The 26831-nt window shown below is 38.5% G+C and overlaps 1 protein-coding gene across 3 annotated transcripts; it reads right to left on the bottom strand.

Annotated features, from left to right (window-relative positions):
• Window positions 1-3202: 3202 nt before the first annotated feature.
• On the bottom strand, window positions 3203-16882 carry TLR4 (toll like receptor 4). 3 transcript variants are annotated; one of them, XM_008273277.5, is made up of 3 exons: window positions 16487-16882; window positions 12498-12695; window positions 3203-8092 (listed from the first exon to the last, which is right to left on the bottom strand). In XM_008273277.5, the coding sequence occupies exons 2-3, from the start codon at window positions 12560-12562 to the stop codon at window positions 5833-5835; spliced, it is 2325 nt and encodes a 774-aa protein (XP_008271499.2). In that variant the 5' UTR covers window positions 12563-12695; window positions 16487-16882; the 3' UTR covers window positions 3203-5832.
• Window positions 16883-26831: the final 9949 nt, after the last annotated feature.

Here is a 26831-nt window from a genome sequence, read left to right as displayed (position 1 = left end):
TCAGTGTGTCTTTCAGATCCCAGAAGCTGCCTTGTCCTTCCATTCTCCTTTCCTAATTGCTGAGACTTGAATTTGTCTATCAGTGTGAAACCTCCAGTCTTAGAAATTCCCAGGATCTGGCATACAAGGTTTGGGTCTTATCTGTTCTCAACAAAGCCTCTTCAAATAGTTGAATTTCACTTCCCTCCACTTTCTATGTTATCTTTATAATAGACCAATAGTAACACATAGAATGGCACTAACAATTCAGAAATACAAACTAAAATTAGAGTGATTTAGAAACTCATGTGAAATTACATTGTGAGGATGTGGTAGAACCAGGATTCAAATTCAAGTCCACTGTATTTATTTGCTACACTGGCGCCTACACAAAGGAAGTCTATATAGAATTTTTATTTACACTCTCTATACTTAGTAACTATGACTAAAATAGTCCCTCATAGAAATATTGAAGTTAAACTTTCAAGGCACTCTTCTCACGCTTATCAAGACTTCTACTTTCTTCTTCAATTAGTGAAATAGATTGTTAGTGTTCCAGGCATTATGGTCGAATTATAAATCTAAAGTTCTGTTATTTGGGTTTGTTCATCTATCCAAGTTAAAATAAGGGAGAGTAATGGTTTCCAAGGGACATGTTATCCTGTTCCTTATCCAAACAGTCGGACTTAAATCCTCTATTAAGATGCATTGAGAATTTACATACTCAGATAGTATCAGCTTAACCTCCTCACTGAGTTGATTGCAATGACACATACTTGTCATTTGATGAAGTCATTGAAAGAAACACCTCATTTAAAACTATGCAGCAGAAGAAATCCCTGAGTAAAGGATGTTAGATAACTGTTATAAATGTAGAAATAGCTGGACCTATGAGGAAATAATTAGGATGGGTCAAATAGGGTCCATTTGCATGTGTGCCCTTGGAGCCTGTGGAAAATAATTTGTTCTATCAGAAAAGAGATTTGAAGTTGGAGCAACTTAATCTATCATTCTTAGAGTAAATAATTTATTTCAAGCCATGCTTGGTGTTTTACACAGTTCATCCTTTAGTCCAATGCCAATCATTAAAAATAGTTCTTTCTTCCTTCCTTTCTTTTTTTCCTCCCTCCCTCCCTCCCTCCCTCCCTCCCTCCCTCCTTCCTTCCTTCCTTCCTTCCTTCCTTCCTTCCTTCCTTCCTTCCTTCCTTCCTTCCTTCCTCTTTCCTGAGGAAGATGGAGAGAGACAGAGACACACACACACACACAGAGATAGAGAGAGAGAAAATCCCCATCTACTGATTCACTTCCCAAATTTCCACAATGTCGAAGACTGGGCAAAACTGAAACTTGAAGCCAAGGATTCAACCCTGATGTCCTATGTGGGTGAAAGAAATCTAATCGCTTGGGCCATCACCAGTGTCTCCTAGGGCCAGCATTAGCAGGAAGCTGGAACCAGGGATCAAAGCCAGGTATTCCAACATGGACCACGGGGGTCTTAAACAACATCTTAGCTGCTAGAATAACATCTTAAACAACATCTTGGCTGCCACCTCCCAACAGTCATCCTTGCTTCAGTCTTTATATCTGGCTTCTAGTTCTGAGCCCTGGCCATAGCAATGAGAAGACAAAAATAAAGAGCAGCAGCACTTACATCACATATGAAATAAGAGGAAGGCATTAGAGAAATCATCTCATATAGGTGGCTATTTACCATTTGATTGATTTGGGATAGGTTACTGAAATTCTTACAGCCTTGGTTTCCTAATGTGTAGGGATAGTCTGAGAATTTAAATTAGAAATCATATGTAAGGCAGTAAAATAAGACCTTAATAGCCAGTGAGGGGAAGCATTATTAGGAAAGTGGCTGAGAATATTGAAACAGACAACAGCAACAGTAGGAGACAGCGCTGGCAATCTAGAGTGGCCTGAGAATGGGGTCCTTAACTGGGAAGCACAAAGGACAACATCACCAATAGAGACAATGCTTTGCTCATTCAGCAATTCTTCCAAAAACAACGTTGCCTGTGGATTCTTTGCCAGTCATCATGCTCAGTGCTAGAGAGGTGTAGGATAAAAGCAGATGTGCTCCCACCCCTCCCAGAATTCTCAGGTTATCACACAAAACTCTACTGTTGGTTTCTAGAATGGCAACAGAGTCTAGAAGAGATTTTTGGTCTGACAATGCCAGGGGTAAAGGTTGAGTCAGAAAGAAACTATCTAATTACAATTATAGTATCTTTTGTGGTCCCATATATTGGGGAAAACAGCAATTACCATGATGCTGCTTTGTAGATCATGCAATACTCCCCGTTGTATCCCTTTCCTAAAGCCCCAAAAGAGTACTCACACCTTTGTGTTGAATGCATATTATTTTAAACAACATTCCTATTACTGTTTTACACTCTCAAATAAGCAAAGCTCAAGGCATGCAGCTGGTAAACAACAAATCTTAGTTTTTGGCTTTCCCAAGATACCGCACTACTCATCATGGAGCTAGCGGAAAAAGATTATGCTCAAGCTTACTTCCAGTACCTTTCTTTCCTCTTTTTGGTTAATTGTCCAGACTTTCTACTGCTAATTGATTAACCCTGTTGTCTATGTATGCTTTGTTTAAAGTTCCCATAAGTCTTTTATGGTAAGAGATGTGTTATAAATGAATCATTCAGCATATATAATATATAGATATATACATTTGCATTTGCATTTGCTTGATGATTCATGGTTTCAGTTGAAGAGCCCTTGACTAGTGCCAGCCACAAAGAGAACCACAGAGGTTTCACTTCTCATTTTGCCAAATTTAAGCATGAAGCAATGGAGTGTAGTAGAAAATGAGCTTCCCTGAATAGGCTGGAGGCCCAGGTTCAACACTTGCCACTTGCTTACTCTGTGGTCTATTGGCAATAAATGAGTTTCATTGAATCTCAGGTTTAACATCAGTACAATGGGGAAAGTAATTCTTTATCTGCTAATTCATCCATGGTTATAACGGTGTAAATACGTCCCAGGATTTGGGTTATCACAGGAATAATGTGTTCTAATTAATATCACTTTCTCTATATTCTATGAGTTCTCCCTCTTTCACTCACAGGGTTTAAATGATTGCAAAGACCCCATCCTAGCCTGATTTTTCTTTCTTCCCCTTCTATTTCTATTTGCAGCATTGTTTTCCCTTCGTATTCACTTAATCTAAGATTTCCAGAATTCTTATCTGGGAGGCCACTGATGAGAAGGAGACCAATGTCAGCTTACTTTATATAGGCAAAATTCTAGTTGAATTTGTTATTCTGTTGAGGATCCTTGTATAGTTGCTTTAACTAAAACACATACATAGAGTGTATATTACATCATGAATACAAGTACATTCACATATGGCATGTGCATACACAAAATCACATGATCTCCAGCATTCTCTGAAACTTACATAGACATTTGTAGATAAACAAACATGCACAAACAGAAGAGTGGAAAACATGTTTCAAGCAGCCATAGATGTCCACCTTAAATTCACATATTCTCCAGGGAATATAATTATAGTCTTTCCCACATACCTATGATTGCAGATGCAAATTTGCATATACACTAACAGCTACATGAACACATGGGCATGTGCAAATACTTCTTCCATTTCCACTAGCATGTAGTGTATAGATGAGACATATACACACATGCAGGTATGTACAGCTACCCTAAAAATGCTCAAAGCAAATAATACACAAATGTAGTCCTGCACGTAGTTGTATTTCCAGTTTTGACACCTGGATTTTCTTCTCTTTTCCTTTTTACAAGTTCATTGTTTTATAATTGATATACAATAAAACTTGACATAAATGTATTTAATGTATCCAATTGATAAGTTTGGGCATATTCATATACCTCTGAAACTATTACCCACAATGAAGGCAATAGATATACCTATCATCCCAAAAGTTTGCTTGAGTCCCTTGTATATATATGTATGTGTGTTAAGTACAGTTAACGTGAGATTTACATTCTTAACAAAGTTTTAGGCGAATAAGACAGTATTATTCTTTTTAAGCTTTATGATAAACAACAGATCTTGAGGACCGATTCATCTTTCACAGCTTCAACTTCATAAAAAATTAACGATTGCCTATTTCTCCGTTTCCCCCACTTCTGGCCCCTAGGAACCACAGCTACATTCTCTGCTTGTATAAGTTTGGCTATTCTAGAATTTCCTGTGGAAGCAGACAGTATTAGTCTTTCTATGACCAGCATATCTTATTTAACATAATGGATATCACTTTCACAAATGGTGGAATTTCCTTCATTTTAAAGCCTGAATAATATTCTAATATACACATATAGATTATGTTTTCTTTACCCATTTATCTTCTTATAGACATTTAGGTTCTTTCCCTAACTTTGCTGTTGTGAACATTACTGCAATGAACATGGAAATATGGACATGTACCTCGAAGTGGGATTGCTGGATTATATGATGGTTCTATTTTTAATTTTTGAGAGTCCCCCATATCTATTTACATAATGGCTGTAGAAGGGTGTCAAATTCTTCACATCTTTGACAGCCTTTTTTTTTTTTCTTAAATTAATAGCTTTTCTAACTGGTATGAGGGAACATCTCCTTGTGGTTTTGATATAAAACTTCCCTAATGATATGTTCTTTGCTTTCTTTGAATATACTGTTTTGATGAAGCTGAATGAATGGAGTTTTCTGGGAGCTTACCTAAACAGGAGTGTGATCAACTGTGTCTACATTGTTTGCTCAGTGAAATCCTTTCTTTCTTAAATGTGGTCAGAGGCGGATGTCCAACAGGAAACAGCAGTGTGTACTCCCCACCTTGAATCATTTCATAAGCAGATCTCCCACCAATGGGGAAGGTCAAGGGAGAGACCCATGAAACACCACCTGGTCTAAGAAGAAATTTCTGCTGAAACTCATTTCAGGGGTCACTGCCACAGTATCAGCTCAAATGTGTTTGGAATCAGCAGGAAGAGGTGACCTAAAGTCATATCTACATCTAGAGCAAATTGCTCTCTGTGAGATCAGGAAGTTGGACTATATCCCCTCCCTTATTAATAAGATGCCTCTTTCAAACACATTCCTTTAATATTGCCTCCATGATAATCATAACTTAGTAGGTGAGAACTTTAAAATGATATCAAGTTACAAAGTGACAGTTATTTTTAGTATTTCCTTGAAAAATAGTGGTTGAATATGGATATTTCCAGTATGTTTCTAATAAACTTATTTATGATGTGGGATTACAAATAAGATATAAAAAATTAAAACTGATATTTATTAGACATATGTCAAGAATTCTTAGTTAATAAATAGAACTTGCTAAGGAACAACCAGCTTGTATTACTCAGATTTCCTCAGGAATTAGTTACAAGACTATAGCCTTTGTAAGGAAATTAATTTAAAATACAAAGGGAATTCTGAATCCAAAACTTTCTGAGTCATCAAGTGGAATCTAAATTGTATTCAGTATAAAAAAGGGAAAAGTGAGTAAATACCAAGTTCAGTTGAAACAACCACAACTGTTTTTAAAATGGCTTAAATGTAATAACGTAATTACCACCTGAAAGATTGAGGAGGACAATGTCCCTTTCTATCCCTATTGAGGTTCATTCTTTTTGTTCTAATTCAACTTGATGGGGTAAAAATTGAATTGACTTTCTGAATTTTAACACAGTTTTTATTCCCTCAGCCTTGTAAAGTTCATGAGACTCGCAATCCTATGTATTTTGTTCACTATTGAATCACTTGCCTTTAGCATAATGCCTGGCATTTTGCAGCATTTGATACTTGTTAATTGAAAAAGTCTTGGGTTCAGCCGGGCAGGAAGCCCCTCAGGAGTATTTTCCTCCTCAGATCAAAGTCATTGCTTCTTGTTGGTTGTTTTCTGCCCTTGCCATTCCCTCTGGACTCAGTGTTTTTCCATCCAGTAGGGCTTTTCTGAGCCGTCTCCAGAAGATATGCCGCCCCAGGACAGTATCTTCCCACTCCAAGTAAGTGTTCCTGCTGAGAAGGCGATACAGCTCCACCCGCTGCCGGAGTAGGGACTTCTCCACCTTTTGCAGGACAATGAAAATGATACCCGCATGGCTGCTCAAAAACTGCCAGGTCTGAGCAATCTCATATTCAAAGATACACCAGCGGCTCTGGATGAAGTGCTGGGACACTACAACAATAACCTTCCGGCTCTTGTGGAAACCTTCCTGGATGATGTTGGCAGCGATGGCCACACCAGGAATAAAGTCTCTATAGTGAAGGCAGAGCCGAAAGGGAGGCACTCCTTCTTCTAAGTTCTTTACTAACTCATTTCTCACCCAGTCCTCATCCTGGCTTGAGTAGATAACAAAGGCATCATAGACGCTTTCACCCCTACCATACTTTCTTCGGCCAACTAGAAGCATCAAAGGAAAATAGAACTTATAAACCAGAACTACAGCAAAAGATACCACAAGCACACTGAATACTGACACGCTAATGATGGTCTTGCTTATCTGACAGGTGGCATTTGTAAAACTCAGCACAGGCATATTTGGAGGTGTGATGCACACCATTTGTTCAACTTCCACCAACAGCCTCCTCTGGTCTTTGATCCACTGCATGAAAATCTGATGTTCACAATCACAAACAAAGGCATTCTTAGTAAGATGTAATAAAGTTAGATTACTTGGAAAATGCTGCTGCCCTGGCTCTGTAATATTTCCTATGTGATTGAAACTTAAATCCAGAACCTGGAGGGAGTAGAGACATTTATAAGTGAGTGTATCCAATACCAACAGGTTGTTGTGACTCATATTTAGTGACTCCAGTCTGGGGAGTGACTCAAATGCTCCCTGGTACACCTGTTCTAGTTGACATGAAGAAAGGTCCAGGGTGGTCAAGCTAGTCATCTCTGTGAAGATATTCAGAAGCCTGTTGTCCTGGAAAGCATTTCCAGCCATTTTTAAGACTCGGAGACTGTATAAACCATCAAAGATGCCACGGAAGGCAACTCGGATGTGAGTATAGGAAATGTCAAGGTAAAGGAGGTTGTTGAGTGATAAGAATATTGAAAATTCATTGATGTTTCTCAAATTGGAATGTTGGAAATACAGATGTTCCAGTTGTTCTAAGCCCACAAAGTTTGATGTCATGGTAATAACACCATTGAAGCTCAGATTTAAATGCTTGAGTTGGGTCAGTCTCAAACTATTCACAGAACAGCAGCTTTGGAGACTCAAACCATTATTGCTGATATCTAGAAACTCAAGGCTTGGTGTGTTAAGTTCTGGAAAAGTTCTCACACCTTTGTTGGCAGTGAAAATAAGTCTTCTGAGAGATGAGAGCTTCAAGAAGAAAATATTTTCACTAAATTCACAGTTAATAAATTCTAATGATTTCCAGCTGAAATCTTTAGGAAAAATTTCTTGGTTGTCTATATACATATGCACCAGAGCCATTACAGAAACATTTCCCAAACAATCAAATAAGTCAGTAATATTGCCTTCGAGGTCATCTATGTATGCTAATCGGAATTCTTCAATAGCCAAATTGCAAAGTCCCTCCAGGGCAGATTTATCAAAATTTTTCATGTTTCTTTCATTTTTAAATTCTCCCAAAACCAACCGGTGAACTTTTAAACCACTCAGCCCTTGAATACAGATCTTCATTATATTTGTACTTTTAAAATTACTTTTCAAAATCAGTTCGTGGAGTCTAATTGCTTCAAAGGCACCGGGTTGGATAAAATCTATAGGGTTCAAAGACAGGTCTAAAGAGAGTGTGCCTAGGGGCATTTGATGTAGAACACGCAAGTCTTTATGATAAATATTTTGAATCTTGTTATTTGAAAGGTCCAGGTGCTCAAGGCTAGACAGGTTAGAAAAATAGTCAGGAATACTGAAGGAATGGATAAGATTATGGGCCACATTAAGCTCCTTCAAGGTTTTGAGATGTCCAATAGGGAAGTCCCCTAGAGAGGTCAGGTGTGTCTCCACAGCCACTAGTTTCTGCAAATTTGATAGTCCAGAAAAAGCTTGTGGGGATAAGCTTTGGATAGGGTTTCCTGTCAATATCAAGGTAGAGAGATTCTTTAGGCCTTGGTATGCATCATCTTCAATTGTATGAATTTTACACCTGCAAGGAAAAGAGATACATAGTATATAATATTTCTGTTGACTAAAAATCCAAAATGCAATAATAAAGTTAGTCATTCAGCTCTTTCCATGGATACAGTGTTCCTTAGGATTCACATAGGCAAAGAGATGAAGTAGGGAAGAAGATAAAGCTAAGAGCAACTAAGAAGCCTTACAGATTCAGTATTATCATGTTGATCAGAATGATGAATGCTTTATTATTCACACTAGATAACGTGAGAAGTAGAGGCAGAAAGTCCATTAGAAGGCAATCAACTAAAGATCAATAATAAAGCACATCAAAATTTTGTGGTTGATAGAATATATAATAGCCCTGAAACAAATTTAGCCATACCACGGCACACATAAATATGGTCATACACCTGACTGGTACAGATGATATGATGGATGTTAGTTGCTAGCCAAATCACTGATGAATGTCAATTTCAAAGATATAAAAAATTACACATAAGTTTCACAGATACCCTTAATGTTTATAAAAAGTGCATATTTGAGAGCCAGGTGTTTGAAAATGTTAGTGACAGGTGATAGCTGTGAGTTTCATGGAAGAAAAGGAAAGTGTGTCATGAGAATTTGCATCAGGGGAACTGATCTAAAGCAGGCTTCCCTGAGAATGCTGAAATTAAAATTTGAAAGGTCAGTAGGCGGTAATTAGAAAAGGAGGTTAAGTGAACAGCAGATAAAAAAAAACTAAAATAGACAGCAACCATGGTATGTAGAGTGCTGTGGTGTGATGTGAATATTTGTCTCTCCAGACTTAGGAATTTAGTTTCCAAAGTCATATGTTAATGGTACTAAGCAAGTAGAAACTTAGTCTAATTATAGTGTTTAAAGGCAGGGGCTTTTACAACTGATTAGGTTGGATTAGGCCATTAGATTCAGACTCCCATGATTGAATTTTGATGCCTTGAAAAGAAAGCACATATATATGGAAAGATATGCATACTCCCTGTATCTTGCTATGTGATGCCCTGTGCCATTTCAACACCTTGCCTAGTAAGCATGTCATCACCAGAGGCCAAACAAATGGGATGCAACCAACCTTGGACTGTGAACCTCAAAATCCATGAGCTGCAATGAACTTCCTTTCCTTATACTCAGGTATTCCATTTTAGTAATAAAAATAAACTAATACATACCAGACCCATGAGAAACAGCTTCTTAAGCTTGAGGCAAAAGAGGGAATTAGAGAGGTATAAGAAGGAGTTGCAGAGAAAAGACATTTACAAACAAAGCAGAGGATTACAGGCCAGATAAATTGTTTCAAGAGAAATGGAAGCCTTGTGACATACTATATTCATGGAGATTTGCTACAGATAGGACTTTTATGCAGTCAACAAGCAGCAATTTTACAGGAAAACTCCTGTTAGCCTTGTAGGTGCATGGCCATCACAATTTTCAAATGAGTCCTTTCCTAATACAACCTGATTTACACTCACAATGTTTTTAATCTGTCCTTTTCTTTTCAGGAGGCACACGGTTAGTAAAATCCTTTTGGCCAAGCTTTTGTTATTTATTGGTAAGTGGGCAGAGTTTAATGGGAGCAGTAGTAAGACCAAAGGAAGAAGGAGCAAAACACTGGGTGTTGGTGTCTCTACAGTCCTTTCTCACACATGATCTTGGGAACCAGTTTTTTCTCTTTTGATTTCAGTTATCTCATTTCTAAGTGAGGCAGCTGAACATGATTATTTCTCAAGTTCTTTCTTTTAGTTACATGATTGTATATCCCATAATCTTACATAAATATTGCTATCTATATATTCGGCAAGAAAGGAAAGGTCTTGCTGTGTCTCTGTCTTTACGTGAGACTCATCACTTTAGAGAAGTAGAATAGTAAGATGAAGATATCATTTAACTTGAAAAGAGATACGAACTTGAATCTCTAGTCTTCTGCCACCAAGCAATGTCAATGTAAATAAGTCATTTAAAATCCTGAGGTCTCAGTTTCCTCATCTATTAAAAGGATCACACACACACACTTGAAACACAAATTACACAAACACACACACATACACATACACATTAGGGGAAAAAGGCTGGCTGCTCTATCACAAAGCACTCTGAGAAAAACAGTTGTCTACCTGAGCACTACACAAAAAGGCAAAGGAAGTATACTTTATTATTTTATTTTTTTAAGATTTATTTGTTGATTAATTTGAATGGCAGAGCAACAGAGAGAGAGAGGGAAATACAGAGAGGAAGAAATCTTCCATTCACTGGTTCACTACCCAAATGACTGCAAGACAAAGTGAGAGCCAAGCTGAAGTTAGGAGCCAGGAAATCCACCCAGATCTTCCACATGGGTGGTAGGGTCCTAAGTACCTGAGCCATCATTTGCTGCCATCTCAGGCAGGCAGTTATTAGCAGGAGGTTCAATCTGAAACAGAGCAACCAAGACTCAAACTAGCACCCCAATTCTGGCTTAGCCTGCTGCTCCAGAACATTGATCTTTTTATTTTGCTATTGTTTGTCCTTGCATGAATTCAGAATCTTATATTGGCTAATTTCTCTCTCAGCATATATTTAAGGTCTCTGAGAGAAGTTTCTTGTGTATTTGTAGAATTTAAGATGAATTCTAAGGGGCACTGTGTGTTAAGAAACCACTTCTTATGTTACAAAAAGGGATGAGTATTGGTTTATCTACCTCAGTGCAGTTCTTTACAGAATTCCTAGAAAATAGACATTTAGGACCTAATAAAAGGATGTTATAATATTTTATACTCTTAAATGTATTTGATAAAGCTTACATACATGTATATATGATATTTATATTCAGTCTGACATTTAACCCTGTTGGGTTATCAATTTTACAGACACAAGAATTCAGACTAGAGAGACGAACTCTCATGTCTCAAGTCACCTGATCATAAATTTTGGAGGAAGACTTGCTTCAGGCCTTTTGATTCCATTTAGTTCTATACTCTATACCATTGTCCTAAAAATGTTCTACTCCGTCTTTGTTATATTTTCTCAGTATCAGAATTAGAGTATAAAATATCAGATGCTTAATTTTCAATAGGAATATCTGCTCTGAAGGTGACTCAGGAGTGTTCTTTTGGTGCAGCAATTAGTATGTCACTGGAAATGCCTGTATTTCATATTATGGTGCCTGTGTTTGGGTCCCAGTTCCACTTACAATTCCATCATAGTGTTATTGTGCACTCCAAGAGGCAGCAGGTAATGGACAATATATTGGGTCTCTGTCACTCATGTGGGAGACCCAGATTGAGTGCCAGTGTCCTCATATCTGCTTGGCATAGCCTAACATCATGTGGGGGGGGGGGGTGAATCAGCAGATAGAAGTTTTCTCTCTACCTTTCACATAAATAAATAAATAAGCTAATAAATATTTATCAAGACTTTTTATAATAAAAAGCATATGAAATGTTTCTGCATTTTGCCTTATCCCTTTTAGAGAGTATGAGCCATTATCTAGTTCAAATTTTTAACAAGGCCTCTGTTAAGGAAAACTCTTTAAGGGTTTGGTTTCCCCCAAAACAGTGTTAATGACTTACCCGCCCTATGAATGACACACTTTCCTGCATCAGAAAGGAAAATCTTAGTCACTGCCCAGTTCACTGCCTGGAGCAGATATGTTCCTTGTTCTTGACATCTTGTCTCCTCCTTGTTCCCTATTCTCTACCACACTTTCAGCATTCCACACATTGTTTGAATGCCACCCAGGACACAGCAGTCCTCTTGACTCTTCACAACACAGAAAGCCTCTCTTCTAAAATATACAATATGTTATCTCTAGTTTCCACATAGTTTATTACCTAATGTCCTATGTTGCCACCCTTATCTCAACTTCACCTTCTAAAAAGTCACAGTTAGATAACGTTTGTCAGAGGTCTATTATGTGTCCAGCACCTTGCAAGGACTTTAATATATTAACCCTTTCAATAGGTTATAGCTCCATTAATAACACTATATTTTAATATACAAATGCATTTTATTAATAAGACTATTTTATATAAAGTATAATACATAAATATATAAATATTTTTGTTTCTTGGCAGGGTGTACAACATTGATCAAGTAGTTAATAAATATCTAGTCTTGAAATAACTTATTAATGTACTTTCATTTCTTTAAAGAGTATACAATATAGATCAAATGGATAATAAATATTTGCTGGTGAAAGAGTTTAACTTAATTTCTCTCTTTACTTCAAAGAAAATCCAAAGATAGAATTGCCTTAGCTGTCTTATGAAACTGCCATTTTGCAGATGAGAAACAGAGACCTGTGGAATAGAAGTAGCTTTCCCAAGGTTACACAGCAAATGGGATATATGTTTAATGAATAAATAAGTAAATGAAAATGAGACTGCAGCAGCCAAAGTCTCTGGCTCAAGAATGAAATGATAGAATAATTCACATCTCACCTTCTGGAGAATTCAAAAGCTGATTCATTACCTGGATAAATCCAGAAAGTGCAGTTCTGAGACATGCAAGAAGCTATGGCTGCCTAAATGCTCCAGGAGGTTAAAACTCAGATCCAGGTTCTTGGTTGAGAAGGGAATGTTGTCAGGGATTTTGTAGAGATTCTTCTCCATGCACTGGTAAGTAATATTGGGAACGACCTGGAATGATCAGACATTAAGTGCAATGTTTTCTGCTTGTACTCCCCAACTCTCCTCTATACCAGAGACTAAGATGCCTCTGGTACAAACACCAGAGCTAGTGGATCTTCTTTCATTCATCCATCTATCTATCCAACTAGCCATCCAGCAGGCCATCCACTCGCTTAATACTTATAAAACATCTTACTCTAGATTAGGCAGGAACTAGCACACTACTACACACTTGATATTCTAACCCAACTATAACAATGCCAACATTTACTAAGAAATAATGAAATCAGGCAGGTGTGATAACTGGCTAAGGCTCTTTAGTCTGAAAGCCAAGTACTTAATATCAGCTCTTCTGCGTGTTTTGAAGTAAAGTCTTAAAAAAAAAAAAAAAAAGAAAAAGAAAAACCAGTGAACCTCATTTTACCATACTTAAAACTCTGTTAATAAAATATTCCTAACATTCTCAATACATCCTTCCATTGCCTACACCCTTGAGGAGACTTCTATTCAAGATCTCCAGGACTCCCCACAGCCATTGTTTAATCTTTGTCAGTTATATTCTCTTCCTTGGCTCACTGACCTCTGAGAAGAGTGATACAGAAATGTGGGAAATCTTTGGATGCATGGATTCCAGTGGTGGAACAAAGCTAGTAAAGGCAAATATTTCATACTGCTGTGGCTCCTGCACTGATTTCTGGTATCCTTTCCACATTCTTTCTAAGCTTTATTCTCTAAATATTCATCTAATTTCTAATTTCCTTCAACAAAATCCTTGCTTAAGTGAGGTGATTTTGATTTTCTGTAGCTAAAACCATTAGAATCTGTTTAAAGAATTACATAAGACAAGTATTCAAACAGTTGTTCAAAGCCAACTTCAGTGTAAATGGGCAATAACTATTAATACTAATTACTTTAATTATTATGATTCCTTTACTATATGCCAGAATATTTCTTTTGTTATATACTGTAACTTAATCTTCATATAAACCTTTTTTTACAAAGATCTAGAAAATAGGATTTGAGATTAGCCTATATGTCTAAAGTCACAGAATTCATCCAGACAGGTTCTTACTACATTTTTATGTATACTTACATTTTACCTACCATAAGTGCTTCAAAGATAATACTACTTAATAGAAGCAGGGCCAGGCACTCTTCCATTGCCCTCCTTCATTTTACTTCCCAGGACGTAGCACTACTCAACTTTACAGTGTCCACGTGATTGTTCCCTACCTGTTGTTCATCTTCTGCACTAGATTGCAAACTCTGATGTTTTCATTTACCACCTTGTCTCCAGCACTCAAAAGAGGGCCTGGAAAATGGCCAATTCTCAGAAAATAGGTGTTGAATAACTGAATGAAAAATTGATGGTTACTGATTGAAAGAATTTCCCTTTAATATGAATAGTACATATTTTCTGCTAAGCACACTGGCAATAAAAAACAAACATGATATGGTTCCAGATTTCAAAAAACTCCCTATCCAGTATAAGAGTGAAGATTGGAAGAAAACTAGCATTGTCTAAAAGGATCGTAAAACAGGCTTGGAAAACTTTCTTCTGGTTCAGAGTAAATAGAGATCATTTTTTGTTCCAGGAAAGGCTTTCTAAATGGGTTTTGAAAGGTAATTAAGGCCTAGATACATGGAAAGAGGAAGAAGGTTATTTCATGAGCAGAGAACAGCATAAGTAGGGAAAGGGCAAAAAACTAATTCAAAATAGCTGGTGAGCAGTGGAAGGAGTGAAACCTAAGCCAGGGGGAAGCCAGGGTGTAACTAGACGGCTTCAGTCTTTGTACTACAGAAATGCTTTCAATCATTTAACACATACAAATTGAACAGCTGCCATGTGCTAGGCATTGGGGATATAGTGATAAATAAACCAGCAATGATCCTACTTTTTTATAGATTCTATCCCAAAGCTAAAGACAATGAACTCATAAACAAAAATATATGATATGCTCTAGAAAAAACAAGCCATTTAGGGGGAGTAGAGGTAAATAAGGAGGATTAGGGAGTTGACCATAGAGCAATCTGGGAAGACAACCTTGAGGAAGAGACATGTAAGCACAGATCTGAATGACAGGAATGATTGAGTCATAAAAATGAATAGATCTGTACTGTCTGATTTGGTTGCCACTAGCTATGCAAAGTTACTGAGTACAAGAAATGTGGATAATCTATAGCGAAATGTGTGATAAATGTAAATCTTACACTAAATTTCAAAATTTAGCACCAAACAAGAGTGTAAAACATTTTCTTAATATTAAAAGATACATTTTGAGTGCTCACTTCCGCAGCACATATCCTAAAAGATACATTTTGAAATAATATTTTGTCTATACTAAGTTAAATAAAATATTATCAAAATTAAATCCACTTGTTTCCTTTACATTTTTAATGTGACTACTAGGACGTTTAAAACTACATATGTGGCTCATGTAATATTGTTGTTGGACAGCACTGATCAAGGGGAAAAAATCCTGGATAGAGTAAAATAGTCAGTGTAATGGCCTTGTGTTGGGAAACTGTCCTAATTTAAATGGAAAGTTATTGAAAGTCTTGAAAGTGAATGATTTCTTAGATCTGAACCTCCAGAAAAAAACAATCACAATGAATAAATAACAAAGCAAAGGTTGCAGAATTCTTCACAAAGTGGAGGAGGGAATGGAGTGAGGCAGCAGCTACCATGCACGCTTCACCACCAGGGTAGCCAAGGGTCTATCCTAGGATAGCTCAGCAGATTGCTAGGGCTGTAAGTTTGGATGACTGCCAGACATGGTGCATGGGGGAAGGGAAGAGTCAAATGTAGGTGTGATTTTATGAAAGGAAAGCCCTGACTGAAGGTCCTATCCCAGTAACCTAAGAGCAGGAGGAACACAGAGAGGAAGACAAGGAGTAGCGCTGGGCGGGGAGAGGACACTGGTAAGGAATTTGTTCTTGGTGTATTCTGAAGTATACTGTTTTCTCCCATGTCCTCACCTTAGAACACTTGCTATGCTTCTCCTGTTTCCTGCCTCAACCTAACCGACTTTCCTGCCTGTTTCAGAGGCGACTGTGGAGCCTCTGCAAGGGAAAGTAAGAAGTGAACTCTGTTGAACTCTTTTACCCTGTATGCAGTTGCCCAACAGCTCACTGTTAGTTCATGAAGAAAGAAACCATTGCATTAACTGACTCCCTCCCTCCCTCTGTCCCTCCTTCCCTCCTACTCCTTTTTCTCTCTCTTTTTCTTTTTCATTCTACTTTTTTGCAACCTCTGGAAAAAAGTATATGACTGGATACAAAAGTCTGAAATCTACTTAGAAAGTTCTTTCTCTTGAGAGACAGAAAATGCCATCTTCTTCCTGGGGCTGACGTGAGCCAAACGTAGTCTTGAAGCTGAGTATGCAAACCACCAGTGGGAAACAAGGACATGGGAGCAACATTTTTGCAACCCTTTGCTGAAGGAAGCCCTCTTAGAATTATTTTACAAATGTGAAAGCTAGACTTAGAGTGGCTTAAAAACTACTTGTAGGCCATATATCCAGGAGGTCACAGAACAGTGATTTTAAACAGGTCTATCTAACCAACAGCCCCTAATAGCCCTCAAAAGCCCTAAATGAGAAAAGACACCACTGGCTGCCTGTTAGTGCCCTGTTAACAATGAATTATTTGCTTCCTGTGGTTTCTTGAGTCCTTTAGTAATTGAACTCATTTTTGCATAATAAGCAAACTAGGATTCGCAGCAGGAAGTTCTGAGCAAGGAGCAGAGTTTTTAAAGCAAGGAAAAGCTTACAGGAGATGAAAGGACCCCAAGAACATACCTCCACACAGGGCTCCCAGATTTCTGGTCTCAAGTAAGAAAGGAAGGCCATGGCTGGGACCAGAGTCCCAGCCAGGCGCAGGCGAGGCATCATCCTGGCATTTTCTGTGAACAGCAGTGGCCGTGTGAAAACATGATGCCCTGGACACTCCCGACTGGGCAGACTCTCGGAGGTACTGATAGCTTCTCTCCTGCTGAGTCGATGCCCCACAGCAATGACTGCTTTTAAAGTAGTTCTGGGCTAAGGGGCAAGAGGAAGTGAAAGTGCCAACCTTAGCATCTGGACTTTTGTTTCTCTAACATTTGTCGCCCCTGCCACAGAGGGGAAGTCAGAAGAAGAAGAAAACACTGGCCGGCCAGGGGCAGCAGCAACAGCAAGAGGAAGCTGGACTTAATCTCAGGAAGTCATCTGATCTCTGGGCTTGGCCAGTGTAGGAAAACAAGCAGACTCTGTACAAATAGTCCAGGACAATGGTGGTTTTCCACTTTCATCTTAGTATTAGCTTGAAAAGGTTGCCATCCCAAAGTACTGCAGGCTGGGTGCATACGCTGCGGGGGGGGGGGGGGTATTTCCTGACAGTTCTGGAGTTTCTAAGTTTGAGTTCAAGGTGTCAGCTGGTGTGACTGTGTCCTAATCCCTCTTTCTTATAAGTCGCCAGTAACACTGGATGAGGGTCTACCTATATGATCTCATTTGAACTCTTTAAAGATCCTGTCTCCTGCAGCAGGCATTGTGGCACAGATTAAGCCAGAGCTTGCACGTATTGCCAGCAGTCCATATTGGAGTTGGGTCAAGACCTGCCTACTCTGCTTCCAACCCACTATTCTTGCTAATGTGCCTGGGAAGGCATCAGATGATGACTCCAGTACTTGGGCCCCTGCCACCCATGTGAAAGGTTAGAATGGACTGCCTGGCTCTTGGCTTCGGCCAGGCCCAGTCCTGGCTGTTGTGACCACTTTGGGAGAGAAAAAGCAGATAGAAGATTCTCTCTCTCTCTCTCTCTCTCTCTCCTTCTCACTCTGCTGTTCTTCCTTTCAAAAATAAAACAAAATTTTTGAAGAGATCCTCTCTCCCAATGCAGTGCCATTCTGAGGTTCTGAAGCTAGGACTTCAATGCATGTATTTTGGGTTCACTCTATAATACCATTCAATCTTCTGAAAACACTCAAACATAAGAATGTGTCAGTCTAAAAAGCAATCAGAGGAGATTCTCCAATGAATAATGATATTTGGGGTGGGAGATGGGGATTGAATAGCAGAATATTACAATGAGAAACAACAGTATTGAGAGGGAAACAGGCCTATATAGCAAAATATAGGTGTATCCAAAGAGACTGAGACAAAGGACAAATTGTAAAGGCAAAAATAAAGAGTATTATATCAGACATCTTGAAACAATAATCTTTGGCCACAATGATTAATAAAGAGGGTGATGTTGGTCCAAGGTTGAGCAGACATTTGCTAAGCAGATGTCCTTGCAAAATGTTATCTGTGTAAGTCTGTGATTGTCTTTGTGCAAGCTTGTGTTCTAACAGCTTTTTGTGATAGTTGCTACTAAGTAATCATGCATGAGAATCTTCCTTCGTAACCTCCCTGATTATTTATTTATAGAGTTTACACAAGTGATTCCATTCAAATCTGACAATTTTCATATTCTTTTCAAAAAATCAAAAGCAATGTCACAGTGAAATACAATTTGAAAAGTACAGAGATGTTGACAGAAGTTTGTGATTCAGCAACAAATATACTAAAGTTCAATTCCAGGCTGGATAATTTTTATGGCTATGTGGCATTGTTCAATTCACTTACATCACCAAGTCTTCATTTTTGAACCACAAATGAGATAATCATAATTCACACTTGTGGAATTCATATAAATAAAGCGATGTGGCGGTAGGCAAATTATACATAATTCCAAACCTCACTTTTACAATCTTTAAAATGGAGATACAGTGGCCCCTGCTTATCTAGTTTCACTTTCAGCAATTTCAGTTGCTCACAGTTAACTGTGGTCTGTAAAACATTAAGTGGAAAATTCCAGAAGTGAAATGTGTACCTTTCTGAGTAGCGTGTTGAAAACTCATGCTGTCTCACCCTGTCCCTTCTGAGAGTGGAATCACCCTTCATTCGATGCATTTATACTACGTGAACAACCCACTGATTAGTCATGGGTAGTAGCTGCCCTGTTGACAAGATCAACTGTCCCAGTATCACAGTGCTTGTGCTCTAGTCACCCTTAAATAGCAACCCTAAGGCTACATCACAATACCTGCCACATTCATCTCACTTTATCCAACAACATAGGCGTTGTAGCACTGCACATCCTCACAAGAAGAGTGAGTACAGTATATTGAGACATTTTGAGAGTTCACATTCATATAGCCTTTATTGAGTATATTGTTCTAATTATTCTATTTTGTCTTGTATTACTCTCTTTCTGTGCCTAATTGATAACTAAGCTTTATAATGGATACACATGTATTCACATAGGAGAAAAATAGGATATACATGTTTTTACCCTGTCCAGGTTCAGGCATCTACTGGATGTCTTAAAACATATCTACTTCAGATAAAGGGAGATTAGTTAACTTACATAAATGCATAGTTCAGTACCTTGCTCTTCAATGTATCCCACAAATGATAGTGCAGTGCTCTGAATAAAATGGGGACAAAATGGGCATAATAAAATATACCTTGAAGGATTTGCATGGGAGCAAATGAGTTGGCATTTGTAAAACTTTCAGGAAAGTATGTAGAGAGTAGAAAGTGAAATGTAAATGAGAACGTAATTTAAAATGAGGCTATTACTGGCACTGTGCCCTAGATAGCTCTATCAAGATGTCTTGCAGGGACCTCAAAGCCCACGTCTATAACCAGGCTAGTGAGGGGGCCAATCATAGTGGACTGAGCGCAAGCTTTTGTAGACTCCTTCACCACACCTGTAAAAGTAGCCTAAAATTATGCCTGTAAAAACTTTGCTGTAAGGATAAACTTAGACTACTTACATAAAGATTTTAGAGAAATGCCTTCGGCAGAAGAGGTACTCAATAAAGTTGAGCCACCTGGAAAGTTGGTAGTGTTTCACTTCCACATAATCATCCAACACAGGATCTCTTTGAGTTTCCTCCTCTCACTGATTTAATTTTTTCACTAAATGTGGAGAAGAGGGCTTCAAAAATTGATGGAAAATATTCATTATCTTTCTTTGTTCCATTAATTTTTGAAACAACCTTATATTAATGCTATTTTTATTCATTTTCTGTACAGATCCTTGTCAACACATAAGGGCATATATCCCAATGAACAATCATAAATTGAAATTAATCCTATATTTATGTCCAAATAATCCCATCAAAAGTGGAAAATATTCTAAGTCAAAAATACATTTAACACATATAACCTACCAAGCACCATAACTTGGCCACACAGTATGCTGTAGAAAGTCATTTGTTTTCCCTCAAAATCATGTGGCTAACCTGGAACTGTGGCTTACTGCCAATGCCCCGTATCATAAAAGAATGCCCTACTGTATTTTACTATCTTGGGAAATGCAGAAAATTCAAAACTGGATGTATAGTATCTTGTGACTATGTATTACTTTTGTATTCTGCAAAATTGAAAAATCCTAAGTCCAATCATCATAAATCAGGGACAATCTGTGTATTTTTTTCTGATTTAAAAAATCTGTTCAGAAGGCAGAGAGACACACAGAAAGACAGATAGACAAGAAAGAGCATCCACCCGCTGGTTCACTCACCAAATGCCCAACATGATCTCAGTGGTATTGGAGCCAAAGTCAAGATCCACAAACACAATCCCAATCTCCCACATGGGTGCTAGAGTAATAATTACTTGAGTTTTCATTTACTTTTTCCCAAGGTCTGCAATGGCAGAAAGCTAGAGATAGGAACCAAACTGGGATTCAGGAACAGGCACTCCAATATGGGATATGGTCATCACAACTGGCATCCCAACTACTTGGCCAAATGTCTCCTTGCACCCTATTCTGTGCTTGGTGTTTTAGCAAGTGTTCTTACTTACTAAGAGAGACTGCATCTGCTGGGAATAGTTGCTTCTTAAAGATAGCAAATGATGAACTCTAAAGCAATCTCATACACAAACTAATCAATCCAGATCTATAATTCAGAATCACCTCCTGTGTCTGGCTCTTATACACAAGGAGGCAACATTATTCTGCCTGAGTCATCACAAGGACAGGTAGTAGACAACTAGAGACAGTCTCTACACCTCAGGGCATGATGAAATGACTCAAATTAGTCAAATCATCCTATCTTCGCTTGATTTTTCTCACAGACACCAGAATAAAGGTCCATTTCATGCATGTCCCTAGCTTCTTCTGCTTCCTATGGTGCTTCTTCATGTGGCTTTGCATGGTGTGGCTTTCCCTATCCTCTTTACTCCTAGTAACAAGCTATCCTTCCAATGATCATCAGCATCTTACCTGTTGACCTTACTATACCAAAACAATACTAAAACCTAAATTTTTTTAACTTTTATTTAATGAATATAGATTTCCAAAGTACAGCTTATGGATTACATTGGCTCCCCCCCCATGACTTCCCTCCCACCCACAACCCTCCCCTTTCCCGCTCTCTCTCCCCTTCCATTCATATCAAGATTCATTTTCAATTTTCTTTATATACAGAAGATCAGCTAAAACCTAAATTTAAAAATGTTTTCACTAAGTGCTAGAAATTTTATATATAAAATAATTCTAATATATCAGTTTTTATATCTGTTGGCCTTGATATTAAATATTTCTCATGGCCTAGGCAAGTACAATTTATAGTTAATGAATGTCCCAGAGTTCAGGTTCACCTCTTCCAATGTCTCAATTTTCACTTCTTCCAGTTATTCACTCATCAAAGCCATAATCCTAAAATACAAATAGGATCAAATCAGACCCATAATCCTAAAATACAAATAGACTTATCTCATGCCATGTTAATAATATTCTGAGACTGTTTATTTGCCTAGATTCCAAGCCTCCTGGTCTCCTCCCTACTCCCATACTCACATACAGACACACTCCAGCACATAAGAGTAGTATTGTGTTATTTCAGTACAAGTATAACTAAACCACACGACTAAGACACAGCGCCCAAGTACAAAGAATGACATAAATGAATAATAAGCAAATATTCTTTGTTCTCAAGGGGAGAGGACATCCTTTGATGCTGAAAATGAGACCCAAGAGAGAGCTACAAGAAGATCCTCTAAACTATGTTTCCTGAGATAAGAACACATTTGTTTTATAAAAGTCTTCTCAACAATTTTCTGACCAATTTCTGAAGAATTCCTGCTGGTGCTCTATAAATATGTTTCTTTTTCATAAGAATGAATGAGATTAACACATGTTATGCAACAACTTTAGCAATGACTTTACTCAAAAGTATCTCAGTTCTTTATGCCTCTTCCAAAAGACAGGTAATGGATGGAATACAAAAAAGAAATTGTATGCCACTTGGTTTTCAAATTGCATTTGATAACTTTGATGGAATTACTGATGCAGTATTACAGTAAGGTTAGACAAAGGTGATTATTTATCATCATGGGCTCATACTTTCCACCACAATAGAGTAAAATCAAACCCTGAGCACAGTATAGTAGACGTGACCAGAGGCATGGCAAGACTCTTGGTTTTTTATACCCTTCATGAAGAGCATGATCAGCTCAGGAACATAATCATACAGGCAATAGAAAAATTCCATCATTACCAGAGAGATGAAAGAAGTATTTGATAATGTTTATCATATACTACATGATATTATTTTTTTTAAAAAAAGGCAAGACTGATCGGTTTCAGGTTAAGCTAATTGTTATAGCAACCTCCAAATTTCAGTGACTTAACAAAACAAAACTTTATTTCCAGTTCATGAAATGCTCAATGAAGACATTTTATTAAAACTGTTCCCAGGAATGATTCATGTATCTAAACACTTTTATCGCATTATTCTGTGTAAGTTGATGTGTTTCTTCTAAGTTTCCTATGGAATGTGAAAAGAGCAGTGGAAGTGACCCAGATATGTAGCTATCTATACTGCATCATTTTGGACATGCATAATCACCTCTCTTACCCTGTTGGCTAGAACTAGCACAAAATCATATCAATAGCAAGCGCTCTCTACAACCTAAGCTTAAGCCTCCATTCCCTATTGCAAGCACACATACACACATACACACATACACACACATGAAAACATATATGCAAACACATGCACACATGCACACACACTCACACACCAGTGGCTGCTGGGTTTTGCTTCACAGCACAGATCATATACAATGGAAAGGGAACACAAAGTTTGTTTATTAGTGGCACCATGACCTTATTTCATTTAATTTATATTTCATGGTGATTAAAATATACTAATAAGAGTGAACAGAGAAGAAACTTGGTGTGTTTCCTTAATTGTAACAAAAATATATCGATATGAGACTTTAATAATAGGAGGAGCTGGGTTATATGAGAATTATTTGAAATACTTGACACTTTTTGGTTTGTAAATTTAAAACTATTCTAAAGTAAAAATTTATAAATAAAGAGTCCCTTGCTTAGCATATTTTAGAACCAAGTGTGATTCCATCCCACTATCCAATGTTTCTAAGTTTCACATTTTTTCATAAGTTAACACCTCTCAAGCCAGAGTATGTATTTTAATTGACAATACATTATGATTGGCAGACATTTTATTTCTTTTTTAGTAGCAATTAAATTAATAATACATTTTTATAATTAGTGGAATATCATATTCAATAAAGAACAGTTTGTGTAAGAAGCAAAAAATAAGCTCTGTTCAAGTAAGTTAAAGGAAATAAATGGTTAAACATAGAAAAACAGATTTGTTTCCTAAGGATTCTTTAGAAGACATTTACTAAACTAATGTGTATTTTGCATCTATAAAGAAGGAAGAGCACCCAGTGTTTTCTGAATTTTTTGACCCGTGCAACTCTCTTTTATCTTTAGATACACATTACCAGTCCAGTATCCATTAATGTGCCAAGGACCAACGTTCCTGTGGTGTATAGAACAGAAAATGCTGCTGTTAGAAACATTAAGCATATTCTCCTGGTCCCGGTGACCTAATTCCTGTCTATAGAGCTGGGTTCTTACATTAAGTACTGCCCTGTACACCTCAGTGCTTTTCTCCCAAATATCTCTAGTGCAAGGGGCAAGTGAGTGCACCCAACACTATAGGAGCTATCAAGATAAACACCCTAAGTGCCTACCTCTATTCAGCCCAAAATATCTATTATGCCTTCAGCGATTTTTAAAATTTATTTTGAATCTATCATCTCTGCATGATCTACATTTACCAACAGAAAGTAAACTCCATGAGGCAAAAGTTTTGTCCAAATTCATAACTCTTCAGTTTGCTAGTAAATATTGAGTTAGTCAATGAACCATATATCTGAATTTGTTTTTAATATGTATCTGGTATTTTAGAGTAGTTACCATGCCATATTTCCAAACTGAGTAATATGACTTTCTTATAAGATGTAGAGTGATTACTCTAGAACTTATATTTTTCCATCTTCTTATCTGGGGATACATGCAAACCAGTTTAAGCAATTCTCAAAAGCACAAACATGTAGCAAAGGGATCAGTATGCAAGTCTTTCTTGCAGGAAACATTGTTTCATTTCCTTGGGTTAGAAAAATCCTGGGGCCAGCACTGTGGCATGGAGGGTAAAAACTGCCATCTGCAGTGCCGGCATTCCATATGGGTGCTGGTTCCCAGCTGCTCCACTTTTTTTTTTTTTTTTTAACATGCAGAGTTAGACAGTGAGAGAGAGAGAGAGAGAGAGACACAGAGAAAGGTCTTCCTTGTTTCCATTGGTTCACACTCCAAATGGCCTCTATGGCCGGTGCGCTGCAGCTGGTGCACTGTGCCAATCCGAAGCCAGGAGCCAGGTGCTTCCTCCTGGTCTCCCACGTGGGTGCAGTGCCCAAGCACTTGGGCCATCCTCCACTGCCTTCCTGAGCCACAGCAGAGCCAGCTGCTCCACTTCTGATCCAGCTCTTTACCATGGCCTGGGAAACCAGTAGAAGATGGCCCAAGTCTTAGGGCCCCTACACTCACGTGAGAGACCCGGAAGAAACTCCTGGCTCCTGGCTTCAGATCAGCCCAGCTCCAGCCATTGCAGTCATCTGGGGAGTGAACCAGCAGATGGAAGACCTTTCTCTCTCTCTCTCTCTCTCTCTCTCCCCCCCTCTCTCTCTTCTCTCATTCTCTATCTCTGCCTCTGCCTCTCTTTTTCTCTGTCTTTCAAATACATAAATATATCTCTAAAATAGAAAAAAGGGAAAATCGTTATTGTCATCATCAGTTGTGAAACTGAGAAACAGTAGATGCATCATGGCCAGGATGTTTTTCCCTACTTGTTCTCTCTCCCTACATTGCTTCCAAGCTCCACAGTGAATCCCTGCTTCTCCAGTTAGACCCTGAAAAACACTGTGAGTGATGTAGAGAAGGCTATTTTTAAAATGTTTCATCATTCTATTTACTTCTTGGCATCATCATTTCCTACTGTGTGACTTATTTTTAGTATTACTGAATTTCCTTAACTATACAATGAAAACAACTTACACAATAGCCTAGTTAATATTATTTGAGGGTTAAATGAGTGCATATATTTGGATAAAAATGTAAATATTACAGTTTTATGAAGGTGTTGACTATCATCTGTTCATTCACTCATTCATTCACCAAATATGTACAGTGTACTTGACATATGCAGGTACCATTGTAGAGTCTAAGGAGACAACAATGAACAAAACACACTCCTGTTTGCATGGAGTTTGTGTTTTAATGAAAAAGTCAGTAACAATTATATGTAAGTACATGATACAATACACAAAGACAATAGAGTCCATGAGCGAAAATTGAAGAGAGTAAGAAGGATAAAGAATCATAGATGGCATGGAAGTTTTTTTTTTTAAGATTTATTTGTTTGAAAGGCAGAGTTATAGAAACAGAAGGAGAGACAAATCTTCCATCTTCCAGTTCACTCCCCAAATGGCCACAATGGCCAGGGCTGGGCCAGGCTGAAGCCGGGAGAAGGAGCTTCATTTTGGTCTCACACATGGATGCAGGAGCCTAAGCACTTTGACCATCTCCCACTGCTTTCCCAGGCAGATTAGCAGGAAGCTGGATCAGAAGTGAAGCATCTGGGACACAAACCTGCACTCAAATGGGATGCCACCATGACAGGCTGCAGTGTAAACCACTATACCACAACATTGGCCCTAATTACTGAAGCTTTAAAAGGGGGTAATTGGTATGGTCCTCGTGAGAAAGTGACATTCTGAGCAAATTCTTAAATAAGTTGCTAGCTAGGCAGATAGCTGGGGAATAACATTCCAGTTAGTAGTGGTTTTTATCCTCAACTGGAGGCAATATCGTCCCCTGAGAAAATTTGCCAATGTCTGAAGACATTTTTGGTTGTCATACCTTGAGGGTATGGACTTTTGCTACTGGAATCAACAGAATATAAGCCAGGGATGCTATCAATCATCCCTCAATGCACAGGGCATCGGAAAGACTCCCAAATCAAAATATCTGTAAAGCCACAATTGAGAAATACTGAGTTAGAGGGAAAGCCTATGCCAAGATACAGAGAGAGGAAAGTGCCAGAACCAAGAAGGACAAGAAAGAAGCTGGCAGAGAGAGGTGCAGATGGCCAGATAGATCACTTAGTGCATTAAGCCATTAGAAAAACTTTGTATCTGGGCCAGCGCCGCGGCTCAATAGGCTAATCCTCCACCTTGCGGTGCCGGCACACCAGGTTCTAGTCCCGGTCGGGGCACCGGATTCTGTCCCGGTTGCCCCCCTTCCAGGCCAGCTCTCTGCTGTGGCCAGGGAGTGCAGTGGAGGATGGCTCAAGTGCTTGGGCCCTGTACCCCATGGGAGACCAGGAGAAGTACCTGGCTCCTGCCATCGGATCAGCGCGGTGCACCGGCCGCAGCGCGTCGGCCGTGGCGGCCATTGGAGGGTGAACCAATGGCAAGAGGAAGACCTTTCTCTCTGTCTCTCTCTCTCACTGTCCACTCTGCCTGTCCAAAAAAAAAAAAAAAAAAAAAAAAAAAACCAGCTTTGTATCTGAACACTGTTTTATACTTGCCCACATTCCCTAGGTGAGTATTGTCAATCCCTCCTCAGTATAATCCCAACAACCACCTATCATACTCAAGAATGATTGATTTCCACAACTAGGCTTCTGGCTCCTTGGTGATAGCAGCCAAAGCTGATCAACCTTGGAGTTGGCGCCGTGGCTCACTTGCTTAATCCTCCACCTGGGGCACCGGCATCCTATATGGGCGC

This window comes from Oryctolagus cuniculus, chromosome 1, assembly GCF_051225735.1.
Source record: "Oryctolagus cuniculus isolate XC-2025 breed Fujian yellow rabbit chromosome 1, ASM5122573v1, whole genome shotgun sequence".
NCBI lineage: Eukaryota > Metazoa > Chordata > Mammalia > Lagomorpha > Leporidae > Oryctolagus > Oryctolagus cuniculus.
Note: the sequence above shows the minus strand (reverse complement) of the source record. Positions and strands in the feature narration are given on the sequence as shown.

Excerpts from the sequence above, each read along its gene's own strand:
- TLR4 (XM_008273277.5), bottom strand. The coding sequence starts at position 12,562 with ATGTCTCAGAACTGCACTTTCTGGATTTATCCAGGTAATGAATCAGCT. Across the intron at positions 8,093-12,497 it reads GCTTTTGAATTCTCCAGAAG|GTGTAAAATTCATACAATTG; the intron begins GTGAGATGTGAA and ends TTTTCCTTGCAG.